The sequence below is a fragment of the Cannabis sativa genome, chromosome 2 (genome assembly GCF_029168945.1).
Source record: "Cannabis sativa cultivar Pink pepper isolate KNU-18-1 chromosome 2, ASM2916894v1, whole genome shotgun sequence".
In the NCBI taxonomy this organism is placed as follows: Eukaryota; Viridiplantae; Streptophyta; class Magnoliopsida; order Rosales; family Cannabaceae; genus Cannabis; species Cannabis sativa.
In genome coordinates this window covers 50,849,767-50,870,161 of record NC_083602.1, presented here as the reverse complement: position 1 = coordinate 50,870,161, position 20,395 = coordinate 50,849,767, and the positions used below count along the sequence as shown (strand labels likewise).

The following is a 20,395-nucleotide window of genomic DNA, read 5'->3' as shown; positions in this document are numbered from 1 at the left end:
ATTTTTGTGCTGGCAAAAGTTGGTATTGCGCTGGTAAAATAGAATTTACCTATGATGTGTTGGCAAAAGGGGTTGGCAAATCAATGTTGGTATTAGAACTTTTGTCAACATAAAATGAAAAGTGCTAGCAAAAAAGACTTTTCCCAGCGCGTTAATGTGCTGGTAAAAGTTAGATTTTAACCACTGCAAATGTACGCTAGTAAAACTTTGATCTCTTTGCCAGCGCAGTTGCGAAATGCACTGGTAAAAGTTACTTTTACCAGCGCAATAACGAACTGTGCTGGTAAAAGTGACATTTCTTGTAGTGGTAGCCGACTCAACAATTAAAAGACCCAGATATATGGGGACCTTTTATCCCGTTATGTAAAAATCAAGATAAAAAGTACCACTTAAAATATTAAGTTGTGTTTGACAAATGCATAAAAATAGCCTTTTCAACACTGTTGTTTGTCTATTTTCCAAACAAGATTCTTATTCCAATTATTTATTTAAGGCTCCAAATGTATAAGCGGTATCAAAATTTTTTATCTCACTTTTTTATTTTTTCAAATGTAAAAAGTAAGGTAAAAAATCTCTTTTGTTGTAATGGTTCCACCTAGGAGTCATAGTTATTTTCTCCCTCGGTAATAAATGATAATATATTTATATGATGTATATTATTCAGAGAGAGATATAATTAAATATGACGTGATCTCTACTTAAAAATAATATAAATAAAAGTTGACCTTGATTATTATCACATCAGTGTGTATATTATTTTGAGTATGTAAATTAATTAGTAGTGTAATTATATAGTCATATATAATTACACATAATGTTGTAGTCCCAATTAAAAATATCAGTAATTCATCAAATTTAAATATATCGAAGATATATAATTTGAGGACTATGAAAATTAAGAGTATATAACTTAGTATTAATATGAAACAAAAAAATATATGCATATTATAAGTGGCACACTAATTAATAAATTATTTATTATATATTAACTAAATGTATATAAGTACTGTGTACTCAGCCCTTTTTTTTTTTGAGAGAGTTACTGTATACTTATCTTTTATTGGTTATTTTAATCACAAATTCAATTATTATTATTATTAATATCCTTGAAAATTCATAATTAATTCAGTATAATATTTGCCAGTATACATAATTACATACATTTGAATATTGTATTAATGTAATAAATATTCTTTTACATAAGGAAACTATTTCAAGTTAAGATTCTATCGATATGTATGTCCATATTTGAAAATAAGATAGATTTGTAGCTAATTCAATTTATTAATTAGATGTTAATATTTTGTGTCTACATACAATTTTACAGATCAGAGTATCACATCAAATTATTAATTATAATTTCGTAAATTAAGATAAATATAATACAGACAGCTATAGCTAACTCAATGTTTATCTTTTCAATATTGTATATATGTATATGAAATAAGTATGATCCATATATACAACATATATATATATTATATTTCAAAACATTACATGAGAGAAATTGTGAAGATGAAGTTTAATAATAACTACAAATTATTCAAATATTATTTGTTCTACATCATAACAATACTACTCATCTTTTTGGTAAGTAATAGTGATGGTTATAATATTAATAATGGTGTTACAATGAGAACCATAACGGTTGATAAGTCTGGCAAAGGAGATTTCACCACTGTGCAACAAGCCATTGATTCTGTTCCAGATGATAACAAATCTTGGGTTCATATCCATATTAAACCTGGCAATTACACGTAAGTATATATATATATATATATATATTTATATGTATATTATTTTACATAATATACATTAGTTTTAAATATTTTTTGTTTTATTTTTTACGTACAGTGAAAAGGTTAGTATAAAAAGAGAGAAACCATTCATATTTTTGGAAGGAGAAAGTAGCAGGAACACGATTATTGCATGGGGAGATTCTGGTGACATCGTTAAAAGCCCTACGTTTTCATGCCATGCTGATAATATCGTCGCAAGCAAAATACAATTCAAGGTTATTTAATTGATAATAGACATTTTTACACAAAATATTTAAAAATTTCATATATTTTTTTACATTTATACCGACTTTTTTTATGATTTATTTTAAATTACATTTTTACAAAAGCTCATGAAAATAATATATAGTATAGAAAGTTCAAAAAAAAAAAAAACTAAATCCGTATTTTTATAATATTTTTATTATTATTAAGATAATTAGAATTTTTGCTCCCTTAACTTTTACATGTACCAAATTATGTTGTTTAAACTTTTAAAGACGTTAAAAATTTCTCTTGAATTATTGAGATTGTTAAATTCAAAGACTTTTAACTAATTTTAGTAAGAAAAGTAACATGAATCAAAGTTCAGAGGCATAAAATGGTAACATGTCAAAGTTTAAGTGACATAATTTGGTAGATTTTAAAGTCTCAGAAACATAATTTAGTATGTGGACAATCACCAAATTAGTAAAATTGAAAGGAATTGAACAAAAGTTTTTAAACCCGACATTAATTTTAATAGTTTAAAGAAAATTTTTAACAGTCAGAAAAATTTAGAAACATAATTTGCATACATGTGAATATTCAAGGATAAAAATCTTAATTAGCATTATTATTATTACTAATACTATGGTATAAATAATTGATAAATAATTAGTAACTAAATGGTTTCTAATTAAACGTGCAGAATTCTTATAACGTTAATCATAAGAAAGAAGTAAGAAAGAGTAGTAGGGATGATGATGATGCAAAGGCAATTACATGGGCACCAGCTGCACTTGTTGAGGGAGACAAAGTGAGCTTCTATGGTTGTTCTTTCATTAGTGTACAAGACACATTGTTTGATGCCCTTGGCCGTCACTATTTTGAGAAGTGCTATATCCAAGGTGATATAGACTTCATTTTTGGCAATGCACAATCCTATTATGAGGTAATATACATATATCATATTATATATTTTTCTTAAATATGTTACTAAATTCATGTCCATATATAGGGATTCTTACCATCCACATTCTCAATGAATAGTGTAAATTTTATGAGTAAATGTTGTATTTGGTTCAAATTATAATTGTGCTTTAATGTATTAGGAGTAAAATAAATTATTTTAATAAAAATGTGTACAAAGTCAACAAAAATATTAATTTTTTATTAAAAGTATATAAAAACTATATTAAATATATAAATAAAAATATAAAAAGTTATTATTGTATTAAGAAGTGACAAAAGAATAAATTAGAAAGTGATATTTATTGTGGTATAAAATTTTGTTCGTGCTATATTTTGTGTTAATAAATTTAGCACAACTTTTAGCATGTGTTAACCACGTTATACACTATTATTAGAGCTCGTTCGGTACGCCGCATTGTAATGTATTCTATTGTATTAGTATTATTTAATACAATACTATGTCTAATATTTACTTGTATTAGTAGATTGTGTAAATTTATAATATATTATCAATAAACTCGACTTCAACACTGACTATAGGTTGGGTCCAGGTTTAGTTTCGGGTTCAGGTCCCGGTCCGGGTCCTAGGTCCTAGGTCCTGGGCTTAGATTCGGGTCTGTGTCCCATGTTCGGGTCTAGGTCTAGGTCCCAAGTTTGAGTTCGAGTCTGGGTCTAGCTTCGGGTCCAGGTCCATATATGGTTTTGGGTCTGAGATTGGGGTTGACCATGGATCCTTTGTAAATATTAAAATACAAGCTAATAGTAATACGGACCATGTGTTATGTATTAAATACTACAACTTACATTATATCAAAAAAATTTGGTTGTAATAACTAATACAATACATTAGTTTATCCAAATATAGTATTATTTATTATTCAATACAATACAACCCTTATACGGTGTATCAAACAAGCCATTAAAGTTCAATTTTATTAACATAAACTAAAAATGCATATACACCACTCTTATAACATTTTATTAGAGACGCTCTTAAATGCGACATTTTTTCTTGCTGTAGGGGTATGATCTATTTTCATATTTCAAGAAATTATATCTTAATTTTTTTACCTCATATATGTTGTATATTGTAGTTATAATAGATATTTTGTCTATTTTTAAGTAATTCTGGACACTTAATTAACGCTGTCAAAAATAAAATTCAAATTAGTCTGTTATACCTGCGTAAAATAAAACTGAGGCAAGTTTTCTTGTATTTTACATTACAACTGAATGTTTAAATCTTATATTGAGCACTTTTTCGAAACTCCATCATATAAAAAATTGGTTTATTATATAATTTCATTATATACCAAATACAAATTTTGTTATACATATAATTGATCTAATAGTATGTATTGGCATTTGGTGCAGAAATGTAACTTGTTTGTTTCAATTTCGGGTTCGGGTAGTAATGGGGTTGGTTACATAACAGCTCAAGGAAGAGAGAGTTCTAACGAAACAAGTGGGTATGTATTTCATAGTAACACCATCAAAGGTACAGGTCCTACCTTATTGGGGAGGGCTTATAGACCCCATTCAAGGGTTTTGTTTTACAAAACCTATATGAGTGATATTGTCAGCCCTGAGGGTTGGAACGCCTGGGAAAGCAAGGGTCACGAGTAAGTAATTATTATTATTATTATTATTATTATTATTTAATATTACAAACTAAATTTTATTTATACAATACCTCACTTACAATAGAGATTTCACATCCTTCATATAGGACAATTTTATTTTTACTGTAGATTAGATTACTTTTTTACCTTTTGACCTTGAATAACCGGTTATATAACTGGGAGTTGCACTAAAAATATTTAAATAATATTTCAAATTTTAGTTGTTCATTATTTTATACTATTACTATACTATTGAGGGTCAATAAAGTAATTTTGCAATTCATGAAATTATTTGTTTACTTGTATTTACTTCAAAATAAAAAGTATTTTATAGGAAGGAGAGTTGTATTTTGCAGTTGGTTGAGTTGATACTAGCATAAAAAACTATGAAGAGGATTTTTATGAATTTATTTTTATAAGAGAAAAGTTTCAGTTTGGGAGGAGGTGCAGCAGCGACGGAGTCATGAGCTGCCAAACATATTTAGGTTTAGAAAGTAATAGCAATGAATTTGAGTAAAATATAAAGATAAGAGCTTTACAAATGACATCCCATTAATTAAATTTGAGCTGCAGAGGAACAATGGCTATAATATTGTGTTATGTATTTAGATATCTGCCAATGTGGAGAGGATAAAGAGCAACAAAACAGTGATAGTTGGTAGATCCATTATTTCAATAATCATACTTTCCAAACTTTTTTTTTTCTTAAAATTAACTTTCCAAACATTAAGAGTACAAAAACATGAATAGGTTGCCGGTTTTTAATTTTTCATTTCCCTTATTTTAAATTGGACAAATATTAACCATTAGATATCAAAAAAAGACCAATTTATTCAATCCAAAGGCTATAGTGCTATTGCAGTTTCACATCCCTCAAAATGAAGTGAGGGACTTCATAATTGGCCTTATTAAATTATTAGAAATTATGTGATGCACATTCTAAAATAAGTATATTGATGCACTTCTTTTTATATTCTCAGTATTTAGATATAGTTTTGGAAAATTTTATAATGCACTCCCGTAAAAAAAGTGTATTGATGCACCCTAATCTATTTTAGTATTCGAGAAGTTTTTTTAATCTATTTTTTTTTTCATGATCGTATTCATTATAGTTATTTAAGATATCCTGTAAAAGTTTGAGAGATTCGAAAAAATTTAACACCCTGAAAATAGAGTTCAAATTGTGTATTTGATCTTGTTTTTATATTATAAATTATTTTAAATTTTTTAAAATTTTACAAGATATCTTAAATAATTATGAAGTTCACGACTATAAAAAAATTAGATTAATTTTTTTTTTCTAAACCCTGAAATAAATAGAGATGCATCAATGTACTTATTTTAGAGAGGTGTGTTTTAAAATTAATTAGTACCCTATTTTATGTGAGATGAGTCTCACCACTTGTTATATAAACATATATTATATTTATTTGTGATTTATCTATGTTTATACATCATTATTCTAAATTTATAATATATAGTATACTAAGCATTAATTAAAAATATATAGGAAAACCATAACTTTTGTGGAGGAGGGATGTTTTGGACCTGGATCAAATCAATCCAAACGAGTGCATTGGTTGAAGAAATTATCTCTTCATGAAAGGAAACAATTGATAAACATAAATAAATTCATTAATCAAGATGGATGGCTACAACAGCAACCCCGCCCAACTTAAAGCATGCAACAAATTTAATTTAATATCGAGTGTACAATACTATATTTCGAGAACAAGCCATCCCTCAATTCATTGTGGAACTAGTCAGAAGGACTGCAAAGCCTACTAAGAAGTAGTTTGTAGTCCTCCCGATATTAGTCCCACATTTTGTTTGAGAAATGGCTTCAATCGGAATACAAAGTATTTATGCTCAATATTTAGTTTTTAGATTGTTGGTTATTTTAAATATTTTTGTATTTATTAAATCGGTTATGTTTTTATTAAGATTTTATGTTTTAATAAATATGGTTTATATTAGCTAATTATGAATTAGTTTTGGTATTAGATAAATAATTTTGATTTAACAATTACGTTGCCTAGCTATTTCGTGTTTGACAATTTAACACTTATCACCCGACAATAAACATGTCGAGATACAAGTCGCGACTAATTTTGGACATGAAGGCGTAACATGTTCATTAATAATTAACCAGTTTAGTGACACTCAACATTTATATTTAGTAATTGCATTTATAAATCCAAATAGTGATATTATATATTAATTATTAATAAGTATCCTTTAATAAAAAAAAACAGATGTATTTTTCTAAAAAAAATGTAAGAAATCCACATGTTACCAATTCAATACAATAATTACCAAAATGTTATTAATATTCTTCCTTATAAATTACATAAAATCCAGCTAGCCTAGCATTTAAATATCAATGCAAAATTTTCAAGATTACAAATTAGGAATTTAGGATTTTTTGTTGATAAGTACTAATAATCTTTAAAAAGAAAGAAATCATTAATTATATGGCCCTAACATATATTTTCCTTAATTTATATTTATTAATTATCACAAAAACAAAAAAACTTCTGCCTATATATATAATCAAACAATACATATACAAACAGATAGTAATATATAATCTGGCAAAGTCTTTTTAAATCAAGATTAATAATTCATATTTCTATTATCATATACATAATACAGGTGTGTATATGATAATTAAGATGAAGTTGAATAATTACAACTTCATATTTTTCTTAATACTCATCATCTTCTTCTTCTTAAGTGGTACTACTACTTCATCACCAGCTCACTATAGTACTACTAAAGAAGTTACAATGAAAACCATAACAGTTGACAAGTCAGGCAAAGGAGACTTCACCACTGTGCAACAAGCCATTGATTCTGTACCAGAAGATAACAATGCTTGGATTCGCATCCATATTAAAGCCGGCACTTACAAGTAAGTAACAGATTTCGTTACGGCTTGTGTTTTGGCCAAAAATACGTTCGGCTCGTCTTAGGCTAGACTTTCACCTAAGGTCCACTCAGCCATTCAGTCCAAGAAAAAAAAAATTCTCCTTTTAAAAATAGGATTATTTCACAAAAACATAAAAACAACAAAATAATTACAAAAATACAGTTTTACGGAATTTTAAATATTTTTACGATTTTTTTTATTTTATTTACAGAAAATACGGTCTTTTTATCTTGTTAATTTGTTGTTATATGTAAGTTATTTTTTGTTGTTATTTTGATATTACTTTTACGTAGTTTTCTTGATAATTTTATGTTGTTTTCGTGTTATTTTTTGAAAAACCGTAAAAATGTAAAAAATCATTCTTAATTTGAACGTAAAAATGTAATTATTTTACAAAAAATTGTGTCTTATAAAATAGAGATTATTTCAAAAATACAAAAAATAATAAAAAAAATTTAAAAATATAGTTGTGCGAAATTTTAAATATTTTTACGGGTTTTAAGATTTTATTTACTGAAAATACGATCTTTTGATGTATCCATGTGTATTTTTATGTTGTACTCTTGATATTAATTAACAAAGTATAAAATTTAAACAAATAACTGTAACAATTTCTCAAATATTATATGTTACAAAATCATATTAATTACATTATTAATTGTATATACTAATTTTTCAGTTACTTATTATGATTATTTACAGTGAAAAAGTATCAATAGAAAGAAGGAAACAATTCATATTTTTGGAAGGCGAAAGACGCAGCACCACTATGATTGCATGGGGAGATGGCGGAGACGTTGTTAAAAGTCCTACATTTTCATCTCACGCTGATAATTTTGTCGCAACTAGAATAACATTCAAGGTTATTATCATAGACATTACTGATCAGTATAAGGGTTTCTTTCATCTAAAAAAATTTATTGTCGCCCAAAATTGTAACTTATATTTAATATATTATCTAATTAAGTACATTTTTATTATTAATTAATTAATTAATTAATACGCGGTGCAGAACTATTATAATCATCCTGTAATGACGAATAATGGTGATTATTATAAAGATAGGGATGGAAAGAAGATTTTGTGGGCACCAGCGGCACTTGTTGAGGGAGACAAAGCTAGCTTCTACGATTGTGCTTTCATTAGTGTACAAGACACATTATTTGATGCTCTTGGTCGTCACTATTTTCAAAATTGTTATATCGAAGGTGCAATAGACTTCATTTTTGGCGACGCACAATCCTTTTATCAGGTATATATTTATTAACTTGATATATTTATATATTATTAATTTGGCTTAATTAATTATTGATACATATTTATAATTGACAGAAATGTAACTTATTTGCTGACACTGCACTTTTGGGACCTGGGCAAAGTTATGGGTATATAGCAGCTCAAGGGAGAAAGAATCAAAGTGAAAGTAGTGGCTATGTATTTTTTGGTAACACCATAAAGGGTTCAGGTCCTACATTATTAGGCAGAGCTTATAGACCTTATTCAAGAGTTTTGTTTTACAAAACCTATATGAGTGATGTTGTTTTGCCTCCGGGCTGGGACGCCTGGAACTACGTCAGTAGCGAGTAAGTACTTTTATTATGTATAATGATGTATATGTTCATACAAAATATATATATGCACATTTAATAGTACTGTGAATGCTTAGTCACACACATAATATTTATTTAATTACTAAAATTTTATTCCGAAAACGAATGTTATCTTAATCAGTATGAGTGGCTAAAAATTATTGGCATGTCATTATATTTTGTGTCCATATGATACATTAATTTTTGTTGTTGTTGTTGTTTATAGTTAGTATTATATTAGTGTACATGTACACAAAATATGCACAGAAAGTGACATAATAATATTATTTCTCTAATATAAAATAACATAAATAGTATATTCAACACTAAAATATTTTAAGGTGATCATCGTCATTTATTCTTCAAAGTGACTTTGAGATGTGGGAAATATATATTTTTTCATTATTATTGCTTAATTATCAAAGCATGCTTATATAACTATAATTGGTTACCTTTATAGAAAATATTTGTGTGAAAAATAATTAACTTTGTAGTTGCTTTTTAAATTCATTTAAGTAATATTTCAATGAAATTTTTTGAAAATATGTATTATTTGTTATGATTTTAAAGTAATTCGTAAGTTTCATTTTTATTTGGTTTATTATCATTATATAATACACATGTAAAAATTATGTGAGTAAAGCGTATGTATTATATTTTTTTTTTAACAAAAATATAGCTATGCAATAAACTAATAAAAAAAGAATATTTAATAAATGTGGTAAATTGTTATAGTATATGGTAACCAACTAATTTGTCAAATAAAGTTGAAAATAATTAATAAAATGTATCTTAAATAATAATTAAATATAAAACCTTAAACATTTATAAATATATAACATAACCTAAATTAACTAATTTACAATTAAATATCTACAAAGTTTGTGATAAGTTCTTTTGTTACTTTATAAAGACTTATTTTAAAGCTGATCTTTTCATTAAAAAGTAACTTATCAATATCTTATCGGTATTACAACCAACTAAAATATTATTGTTTATATAACCTATAAAAATTGAAAATTTTTAGATTGCGAATTTTTTCATCCAATTTTGGTATTAATTATTATTTTGGAATCCAGTATTTAATATGCTAATGTGACACATATTATTATAATTTAGTTATAGCTAAAAGTAGTTTCTTAATTATTTAAAATTTTTACACACAAATATTAATGTGAGATGTATTTTTTGTTTGTGTATTATTAATAGGAAGGACATAAGTTTTTATGAGGAGATGTGTTTTGGACCTGGATCAAACAAATCTAAAAGAGTGAGTTGGGAGAAGAAATTATCACCTGCTGAAAGGAGTTTCTTGACTAATATAAACACTTTCATTAATCAAGATGGATGGCTACAAACTCAACCATTATATAATTCAAATGCTACTTAAAAATAACATCACCACACCACATATATATTACTATATATATTTGGTCTCAAATTAATAATTTCATGAGAATTGTAATTGTATTAATATATATATATATATAGTCCAATTATCAAATGTTAATTGGATTTGTTATGCTTTTGTGTTTTGACATTAATATGGTAATATTGGCTTTTATAATTCTAATCCTATTTTTTTTTATCAAGAAGAAGAGGAATTTCATTAATCAACTCGCCAATATAAACAAATAAACTTCTCCAAGAGAAGCACAATCACAAAACTTATTAGTTACAAATCAATCTTTGTAGTAAATTCTTCTCCACTCTAGTACCTTTTCTATCTTTGATCAACAAAAACCTATATTTCACATCATTTTTAATTTTGTTCACTATACAAATGATAGAGTTAGAGTAAAAAGAGAATAAACAAGTGTTTCAGTTGCTCCATAAGTGGTAAACCACGGCTGCTAATAAAAGAGTTCTCACACTATCCACAATGTTAAATCTTGCATTGCCCAACCAAACCGTCTAGCTATCAAAATTCCTTGACCAACTATCAAACCCCACCCAATTAAAAAGTATAGACAATTGGGAAAAGATTAGTAGAAGAAAAAATCTTTAATATTAGAAGAAAAAATAATTAAAAGATTATTACAGAATATATATAACTATTTTCTATACTAATAATTCTATCCAGATCACACAAAGCTCCATATACTATGGAATCATTCCTACACGTGTCAAATGTAGAGCTGTAGAGAATATTTTATTGTTATATCTGTACAACCTAATCATTATAACCCAATCATTTTGGAAATACAAAAACAATTCATTTTCACACTTGTTCGTTGTTGGGAAATTTTTATTAATATCCATAATAAACATTAAATTTACATTAAAATCGTTGAATCAATTAAAAATTGGTGTATATATACTGTGCTACCTAAGTATTTTATAGCGCAAATCTAATAAAATTAGTTTTCATCATCGGAAAGCGCTCAAACTTCCACAATTCACAACATTCTCCATTTTGGTTAGCGCGTGAATGAACCAAATTAAGTTAAAAACCTATAAATTCTCTTAAATTCATTAAAATTATAAAAAAATTCAGAACTAGAGAACTCCATTGTCGAACCTACCTCCTACCTGTTGTTTGACATTGGTGATCGACCCCACCTTTATATCATAGTCTCAGGCAGCTACAAATTACTTCCGAAAGGCAGACTGCAGCTCTTTCCAGATATGGATCGATTTGGGAGCTAATCTCTTCTATCAATCTTCAGCAAACTTAGTGAGTGTCAGGAAAAAATACAAACACTTAGCATCATCACTTACCCTGACCACTTGCATCATCTTGTTTAATTAGCCAAGTGAGTCCTTGGATCAGCACGTCCATCATATAACACAATCACTGGGGTGGTTTTTCCTTCTCTTGGGTTTGGGTACTTTTGCATCAGTCTTTTTTTGCGCAATAGGACCTTTCAGAGTAGAAAGGCGTCCAAGTCTTGTGGACATTGGTGGCCTTCTGCGCCTATATAGGTCTATTGGTTGGATTCGCACCTTTCTTAAGAGATACAGGAGCTTTAGGGAATTGAGGGTCACCTACCTTTACATTTTCCTTATCCTGTACAAAAGCAGAGGGTCACCATTTGTTTTCTTATTTTTTTTGCGTCTTTCCATACTTAAAATCTACAAGTTCTACTTGTTGGAGAATTTGTTCCGCTGACAGTGGCAAAGGAGCCATATCTCCCTCTTCAGTACCATCGAATGCTTTCTTCTTCCGTCTATCAGGATGATTTGTAGACAAGTATCATCTCTGACCCATATAACACATCTTGTGTCCATTTGCCAAGTGATGAGCCCATGTGTTAGTGCAACAAATCGGACAACTTTCGTAACCTTTTGTGTTTAAGCCTGATAAATTACTGTAAGCAGGAAAATCACTGACAATCCACAATAACACTCCTTTCAGATTAAAGAATTCATTTTTAAAATCATCATAGGCATGAACACCATTCTCATATAATTCTATTAAATCGTCAATCAATGGTTCCAAATATACATCGATATTATGTTCGAGTTGTTGCCGGTCTGATATCATTAAAGAACGCATATTACATTTCCTCTTCATCACTAACCAGGGAGGTTAAGATTGTACATAACAAGGAAGACAGGCCATGAACTATGACGACTACTTAGAAATCTATGTGGATTTACTCCATCCGCAGACAGACCGAGACGAATGTGTCTTGGTTCAGTTTTAAATTCAGGATTTATGTAGTTTACTTTTTTGCAAGCTTGAGAATCTGCAGGATGTCTGAGTTTTTCATCTTTAACTCTCTTGGTCTCATGCCAAATTAAATTTTCAGAATATTCTGTACTACGATATAATCGTTTCAATCGCGGAATCAAAGGCATGTATACCACGTCACTTTCTGGGGGATAAGTTTCCTATTCTCCTTACTCTTGTTTACTTTATGGCAGGATAAACCATAAGTAGTCGAGCAATAATCCATGTCTGCATATTCCTTACGTTATAAAACGCAATCGTTTGGACATGCATGAATTTTTTCATACTTCAATCCTATAAAATTTAAAGTTTTTTTCACTTCATGTGTAGATTCCGATAAGTAGATGCCAAATAGTAAGATATCTTTAAAAGCAGCTGAAAATTGAGTAAAATATTTATCGCTCACTCCATTTTCTGCTTTGATATTGTAAAACTTAACCATTGTTGGTAATCTTAGTTTTATACAACCATCGAACAGTGGTTAATCTGCATCACTTAGAAAATTATCGAATTTTTCAGGATCATTAAGAAATTCCTCCTGTGTTTCGTTAAGCAAGTCCAATAGATGATCATCGAAATCAATACTCTAGATATCATCTACCCCCCGCTTTCCTAATAGATATTGATCATCAGCTAAATGTTCGCCATACCAATACCAAGTAGTATAACTTCTATTGAAACCTCGTAAATACACATGGTCCTTAATCATTGAAATATTTCATTTAGATCCATTACAACAATCTACACACGGACAATGAATACGTTCAGGATTTTTAGAATTCTTTAAGGAAAACTCTTAAAATGCATCGAACCCTACTTAAAATCGCAGTGTGTCTCTCTCCTCACTTATCCATGATTTATCCACAACAAATATCCTAACCAAAAAAACTCAGTATTTAGTAACTAATTATAACTAGTTACTACTTACACAATGTAACTAACTAGGTTTCTCACAATTAATTCATATTAATTTATATATTACTAAAACTTTTATTTTAGTTTGGTTCATGTTATTAAGTTGTATAAGTTGTAATTAACTAACTAGGGTAGTGTTTAGTTGATTAGAATGTAGGTAGAATTGGAATGACTTTTTCTAAAGTGAATCCATTCATTTGTTTGGTTTGTCATTTATAATTGAAAAGTTTATATAAATGTGTTATGTCACCTAATTTCTTACAACTAGCGAGTAATTAACTAGTTATTTGTGTTATGTACTTTTCCTTTAATATTTATGTTTTTTTAGTAAAATTTGTTCTAATTCTACCGAAATTTCGGCAGCATAACGATTATAATTTGACGTTCCCAAAATTTTTAAAAATGCCTAAAGTAACAAACAAATAAATATAACAATACAGAACAAACAAATATAAAATTTATCCAACCATCCGACCGCAGTACATGTATTCACAGAACCTACTTCACTACGGATGAATATTTAAGATATTCAAACTCCACTAAGCATTCATTGATAATTAATTATAATAACAAAAATTTAGTGAATGTATATACCTATAGCAAGTTAAAATCCGATCAATACCGAAATATGTCGAACTTTAAAAATTAGCTCACAATCTACAATATAATGCAATACAACAAAATTATAATTTTAATTATTTAATTACTTACTAGTTATTTAAAAATGTAACAAGTTATTAGTTACTAAATTCTATAGATTAATTTTTTTAAAAAAAATATCATATACATATATATACATATATAATCAATTATATATCACAATAACATAATTTTACAAATTTTATTTCTGAACTAATTAAATCCCTACAATCTCATTCTCATTCACAACAAATATATATACAATACAATTACACAATTTACACAAATAGTATATACACAATATATACACACAATATATATATAAACACATATCCAATAATAAAACACAAAATATATGCATATATATTATATATCAAGTTAAATATATTTACCTTATAAACGCAATCCGACGATAAATTACAGTAAAAATCCGACCACTTATAGCACACACACAACATAATATTAATAAAATAGAAAAATTATTCCAGAAAAAATTTACATAAATAAAAATATAACAATGTACATTAATAAAATAAATATAAATCATATTTATATCTTAATGGACATTGAGATTCAACATTTTTTCTGCTAAAATTGGTGGCCGGAGTTATACCAAAAAATCGCCTTTAAATATTAATTTCAAACTAAATAAGTATTTTCACACCTTTTAACTTTCCTTTTTATAAAGTGGGTTGAAAACACAGCCTCTAAAAGCTTAGTTACCAAATTAACTAGTGCACTCTAACAAGTGAAAATCCAAGTTTAATTACTTAATTATTATTACTTGATCCATAGATAAATTACCAATAATATCCTTTCATAAAAATATTTTTCTTTTACCTTATATATTACTTAAAATCATTAGCAAATCAAGAAGAAGAAAAACATAAACTGGATTTTGGTACGAATTAACAAAATATTTGAGATCTGCTCTACATGAAATCAAAAAGGAAAATATAAATACATAACAGTACATATCATATATATGAGTATCAATCATGATTCTTTTCATATTTTTTCTCTATAAATACAGATCATCAAACAAACCTAAGCTAGATTTTGGTACCTTTTGTAACAAAATTAGATACGTTCATCAGAAAAAATAAAAAAATTGGTTACCATTTATAGTACTCTCTCTCTCTCTAAGTATCTATATATATAGTGATTATTATTATTATTAGATTTATTAATTGGTTCAAATGAAAATGCAGCTTTATCTCCCAGCTCTAATATTATATATAATTAATAATTTTGGTTTAGTATTATTACTTGTAGTAGTAGTGAATATTGATGTTGTGAGTAGTTTGAGTCATGAACATCGAATTTTATTAAGAGATTATTCTTCAAAAGTAGTAACAATATCGAAGATCATCACTGTTAACAAGAAGGGTTCTGGGAATTTCAACACTATTCAAGCAGCCATTGATTCCATTCCTTCTGGAAACACTCAATGGATAAAGATCCAAATTTCTCCAGCCACATACACGTACCTACCTACTACTCTACTACTATATACCATTACTTACTATTACACTATATAACATGTTTTTGACTTTATTAAATATTTTTTTAAAATAATTGATACTATACATATACACATGTTTTTGTTTTGTTCAAACTCAATGATTTAATATTTGAATGTTATGTTTAAATATATTGGTGCGAATATTGGTACTTAATTCCTATTTGTATAGTATGCTAATTAGTTATATATGTATAATCTAAATTAAGTAATTAGTTAATTAATAATTTACAGAGAAAAGGTAAATATTCCTCGTGAGAAACCATATATTTATCTTGAAGGAATTAACGGTCGTCATGAGACAGTTATCACATTTAACGACCATGAAAAAACAGATGAAAGTGCTACATTCTCCTCCTTCCCGGACAACATTGTTGCCAAGGGCATTTCATTCGAGGTATATATATAAGACTAATTAGGATTTTTCTTTCCGAACTTTTAAGGTAGTTAAAAAATTTTATAGAACTATTGAGATTGTTAGATTTAAAGACTTTTGTCTAATTTCATTCAATTTTACTATTTCAGTGATTGTTTATGTACTGAACCATACTTTAATATCTATCAAATCATGTCCCTCGAACTTTGACATGTACTAAATCATGTCCCTGAAATTTTATCTATGTTAGAATTTTTTTACTAAGATTGGATAAAAGTCTTTAAATTCAACAATCTTAATAGTTCAGAGGGGCATTTTTAACGACCTGCAGGGACATGACTTGATACATGTCAATTAAAGTTCGGGAGAAAAATTCCTAATTAGCATAGATATAATTTTAATATTGTAATTAGTTTTTTTTTTTGAGAAAAATTACTGTAATTATAGTTTATTCAAACATAATCTTACTATTATAAATTTTGACGTATAATAATTAATTAATGCAGAACTCATACAACTTAATGGGAAGTAAAAGTGAGGTAACACCAGCATTGGCAGCAAGAATATATGGTGACAAATCGGCATTTTTCGACTGTGGCTTCCGAGGAGTTCAAGACACGTTATGGGACGTAACTGGTCGACATTATTTCAGTAACTGTTACATCGAAGGAGCCGTAGATTTTATCTTTGGTTATGCTCAATCTTATTACCAAGTAAATAAATAAGTAAAAATATACATAAAATCTATTCTTTTGTTTTAGACTATTTTAATTAAATTTAATTAATTATTTGCAGAATACATTGATAAATGTGACAGTTGGAAAGATGATGGAAAATGTTAAGTACATAGGGTACATAACAGCACAAGGAAGAGCATCAGAGAATGATCCTGGTGGGTTTGTATTTGAAGGAGGGTCTGTTGTAGGGAGTGGGCAAGTGTATCTTGGTAGAGCTTATGGTGCTTTTTCAAGAGTCATATTTCATGCCACTAATTTTGCTTCTAATATCATTGTTCCACAAGGATGGTATGCTTGGTTTAACAAAGGCCATGAGTAAGTACACCCTTATAAGTTATATTTACTACTTTTTAAAATAATATAATCATGTGACTATAATTTACAAATATAGAGTATATTTAACAATTTTAAACTACTTAATTAAAATTTAATTTACTATAACATTAAACATATATATTATCACTATAAGAATGCATATAGGCATATAAGCATATATATATATTAATTCATCATTAGATGGTTGCTAATGTATTTAATTTTGTCTAAATTTCGAATTGAATTAGATTTATGTCACTTTAATATAAGATCAACTAATTATTTGAAGAAATGAACAAACTGGATGGAGATATATTTTGCAATTATTTTTATAGATTAAGGGTAGTTTTTGTAGAAGAAAAAAAATCAGCAATAAAAATCTAAAGACTCTTAATTTAGAGAAGACAAATCTTATTTATTCTAATATACAAATTACAAAGTGTTCCATGCATCATCAATTTTATTTATGTATTTTTACACTATTTAATTACATTTTTATTAATTATGAAATTATATATACAGGAATACTTTTACATATGCTGAGGTTCATTGTGAAGGAACTGGATCAGACACATCCAATCGTGTTTCGTGGGAAAAAAAGCTTAGTCAATCAGAGTTCAACACTACTTATTCCAAATCAGTATTCATTAATCAAGATAATTGGATGCAAACACTCCCTCAATAGCTATAGCCCCAATTAACATTTATATTTATATTTTTTACAATAAGTTTTCGATTTTTAATATTTATGCGAAAATATACATAGTTAGGTCGTTTTACCAAGCTGGCACCTACCTAAAGTGTCATTAAGTATCGGGTTGTCATACATGGTATCGTATTGATCATGTTTTTTAATATTCGTGGTAATAAAACAATGCTGAAATTATAGGCCTTATGAAAATGGTGACCTATGTTTTGGTCAATATTTTGATGTTTTGTTTAGTACAAAAATTTTCAAAGTGTTTTATGTCAAAAAAGTCTCTCTCTCCCCCACATTCTCACACTGTCACACATAAGTTACATTCTCCTAAATCAAATATTTAGGTATTCAATCTGTTATGGTAAAAAAATATTTGAATTTGAGCAATAAGCTAAATGCCAATAACTAATTTCAATGATGCAACTTATTAATTTTTTTTTTGTGAGTGTTATTAATTGTCTTTATATGAGTTGTTTAAAAGATGTTAAACTTATCAATTAATAAATATAAATTTTGTTCTCGCACTACTACAATATGGGCCTTTAGCTTCCCTTTTTTTAACCCATTATATAAAAAGGGAAGCTAAAGTGTGTGAGAACACCCACCAGATTCGAAATTGACATTTAGAGGCGGTTTTTTGGTAAAAACCGTAGGTATATATATTAGTAAACCCTATCCCGTCGGTTGGAAATTAGGATTTTTTAAGGGTTTCTGGGAGACCCTATGCCGTCGGTTCCTAGCAAAGAACCGACGGCATAGGTGCACACTTTATTGACACGTGTGCACCTATGTCGTCGGTTCTTTGCTAGGAACCGACGGCATAGGGTCTCCCAAAGTATAACCTCTGCATCGTCTTCTTCTTCCTCACTTCTTCTTCTCCAGCATATACCCAGCCACTTCTACAGCAGAGAAAACCCACGCCAACCACCTCTAAAAACCCACATATCTCTCTCATTTCTTCACCATTTCACCTCATTTTTGTCTTAAAAGTTTCTATTTCAATATCTAATCCCATACACTAAAAAAATTTTGTTTTTTCACCCATTTACACTGTACCCGAACCTATTTTAAAAAAAGGTGGTGGTTTAACTCCGACCATAGGCACACAAACTCGTGTGAGACTCATCCATGATCTCTTTCTTGATGTTTTCATTCATAGGCACACAAACTCGACTTCCAAATCTCAACATTCCCGTTTCATCTACTGAGAAATCACTAGCCTTCCCAGCCAAAACCCTAGCTCGGGTTTTTATCAACTCTGAATCTTGCTTTTGTGCTTCATTAATTCTCTCTAAAAGAGTGGATTGTAGGGTAATATTAGCCAATTGCCCCACAACCAACTCAATCTGAGCTCGAGTCATTTCATTTGCTAACGGTCGGGAGATTTGCTTCATAGTACTCGGCCCGACTCGACCTTTTCTACTCAAAGCGTCAGCAACCACATTGGCTTTACCAGGATGATAAAGGATCTCACAATCATAATCCTTCACCAATTCTAGCCAACGTCTTTGTCTCATATTCAAGTCCTTCTGGGTGAAGAAGTATTTCAGACTTTTATGATCAGTATATATCTCACATTTCTCGCCATAAAGGTAATGCCGCCAAATCTTTAGCGCAAATACCACTGCTGCGAGTTCTAAATCGTGAGTAGGGTACCTCTGCTCGTACTCCTTTAACTGCCGAGAAGCATAAGCTATTACCCTCCCACTCGCATAAGCACACGGCGAGACCTGTCTCGAGGCATCACAATATACCACAAACTTTTCCTTATACGAAGGAAGAGTTAGTACGGAGCGGTAATCAAGCGTTGCTTTAACTCCAGAAACTTTTCTCACACCGATCGGTCAAACAAACTTCGGTTCTTTCGGGTCGGCTCCGTTAAGGGTACAACAATCTTTGAAAAACCCTCAATGAACCGACGATAATAACCGGCCAAACCCGAAGAAAACTTCGACCTCCGTAGTCGACTTCGGTGATCGGCCAATCCCGTACGGCTTCAATTTTGGCTGGATCCACCATGATCCCATCTTTATCCACTATGTGCCCCAAAAATGAGACACGAGATAACCAGAATTCACACTTTTTGAACTTAGCATAAAGCTTGTGATCCCGTAATCTTTGCAAAACCGCTCTGAGATGCAACTCATGCTCTTCTTCTGTCTCAGAGTACACCAAAATGTCATCGATAAACACAATCACGAACCTATCCAGATAATCCTTGAACACTCGGTTCATCAAATCCATGAATGCCGCCGGGGCATTAGTGAGTCCAAAAGACATCACAAGAAATTCATAGTGTCCATACCGAGTACAGAATGAAGTTTTCGAGATATCTTCCTCTCGAATTCTCAGCTGATGATAGCCTGAGCGAAGATCGATCTTGGACAAGACCGTCTTCCCCTTCAGTTGATCAAATAGATC

General features: G+C 29.0%; 3 protein-coding genes across 3 annotated transcripts; all 3 read left to right on the top strand.

The window, feature by feature from the left end:
• Positions 1-1,497: 1,497 nt before the first annotated feature.
• Positions 1,498-6,551, top strand: LOC133034345 (probable pectinesterase 55). Its single transcript, XM_061109409.1, has 5 exons — positions 1,498-1,757; positions 1,855-2,014; positions 2,689-2,931; positions 4,326-4,573; positions 6,084-6,551. The coding sequence occupies exons 1-5, from the start codon at positions 1,498-1,500 to the stop codon at positions 6,250-6,252; spliced, it is 1,080 nt and encodes a 359-aa protein (XP_060965392.1). The 3' UTR covers positions 6,253-6,551.
• A 605-nt stretch (positions 6,552-7,156) lies between these two features.
• LOC115720491 (probable pectinesterase 55) lies at positions 7,157-10,659 on the top strand. Its single transcript, XM_030649640.2, has 5 exons — positions 7,157-7,487; positions 8,208-8,367; positions 8,518-8,757; positions 8,838-9,088; positions 10,304-10,659. The coding sequence occupies exons 1-5, from the start codon at positions 7,237-7,239 to the stop codon at positions 10,482-10,484; spliced, it is 1,083 nt and encodes a 360-aa protein (XP_030505500.2). The 5' UTR covers positions 7,157-7,236; the 3' UTR covers positions 10,485-10,659.
• Positions 10,660-15,529: 4,870 nt separating this feature from the next.
• Positions 15,530-17,961, top strand: LOC115720492 (putative pectinesterase 52). The gene is made up of 5 exons (XM_061109407.1): positions 15,530-15,810; positions 16,069-16,246; positions 16,729-16,935; positions 17,018-17,274; positions 17,797-17,961. The coding sequence occupies exons 1-5, from the start codon at positions 15,530-15,532 to the stop codon at positions 17,957-17,959; spliced, it is 1,086 nt and encodes a 361-aa protein (XP_060965390.1). The 3' UTR covers positions 17,960-17,961.
• The last annotated feature ends 2,434 nt before the right edge of the window (positions 17,962-20,395 follow it).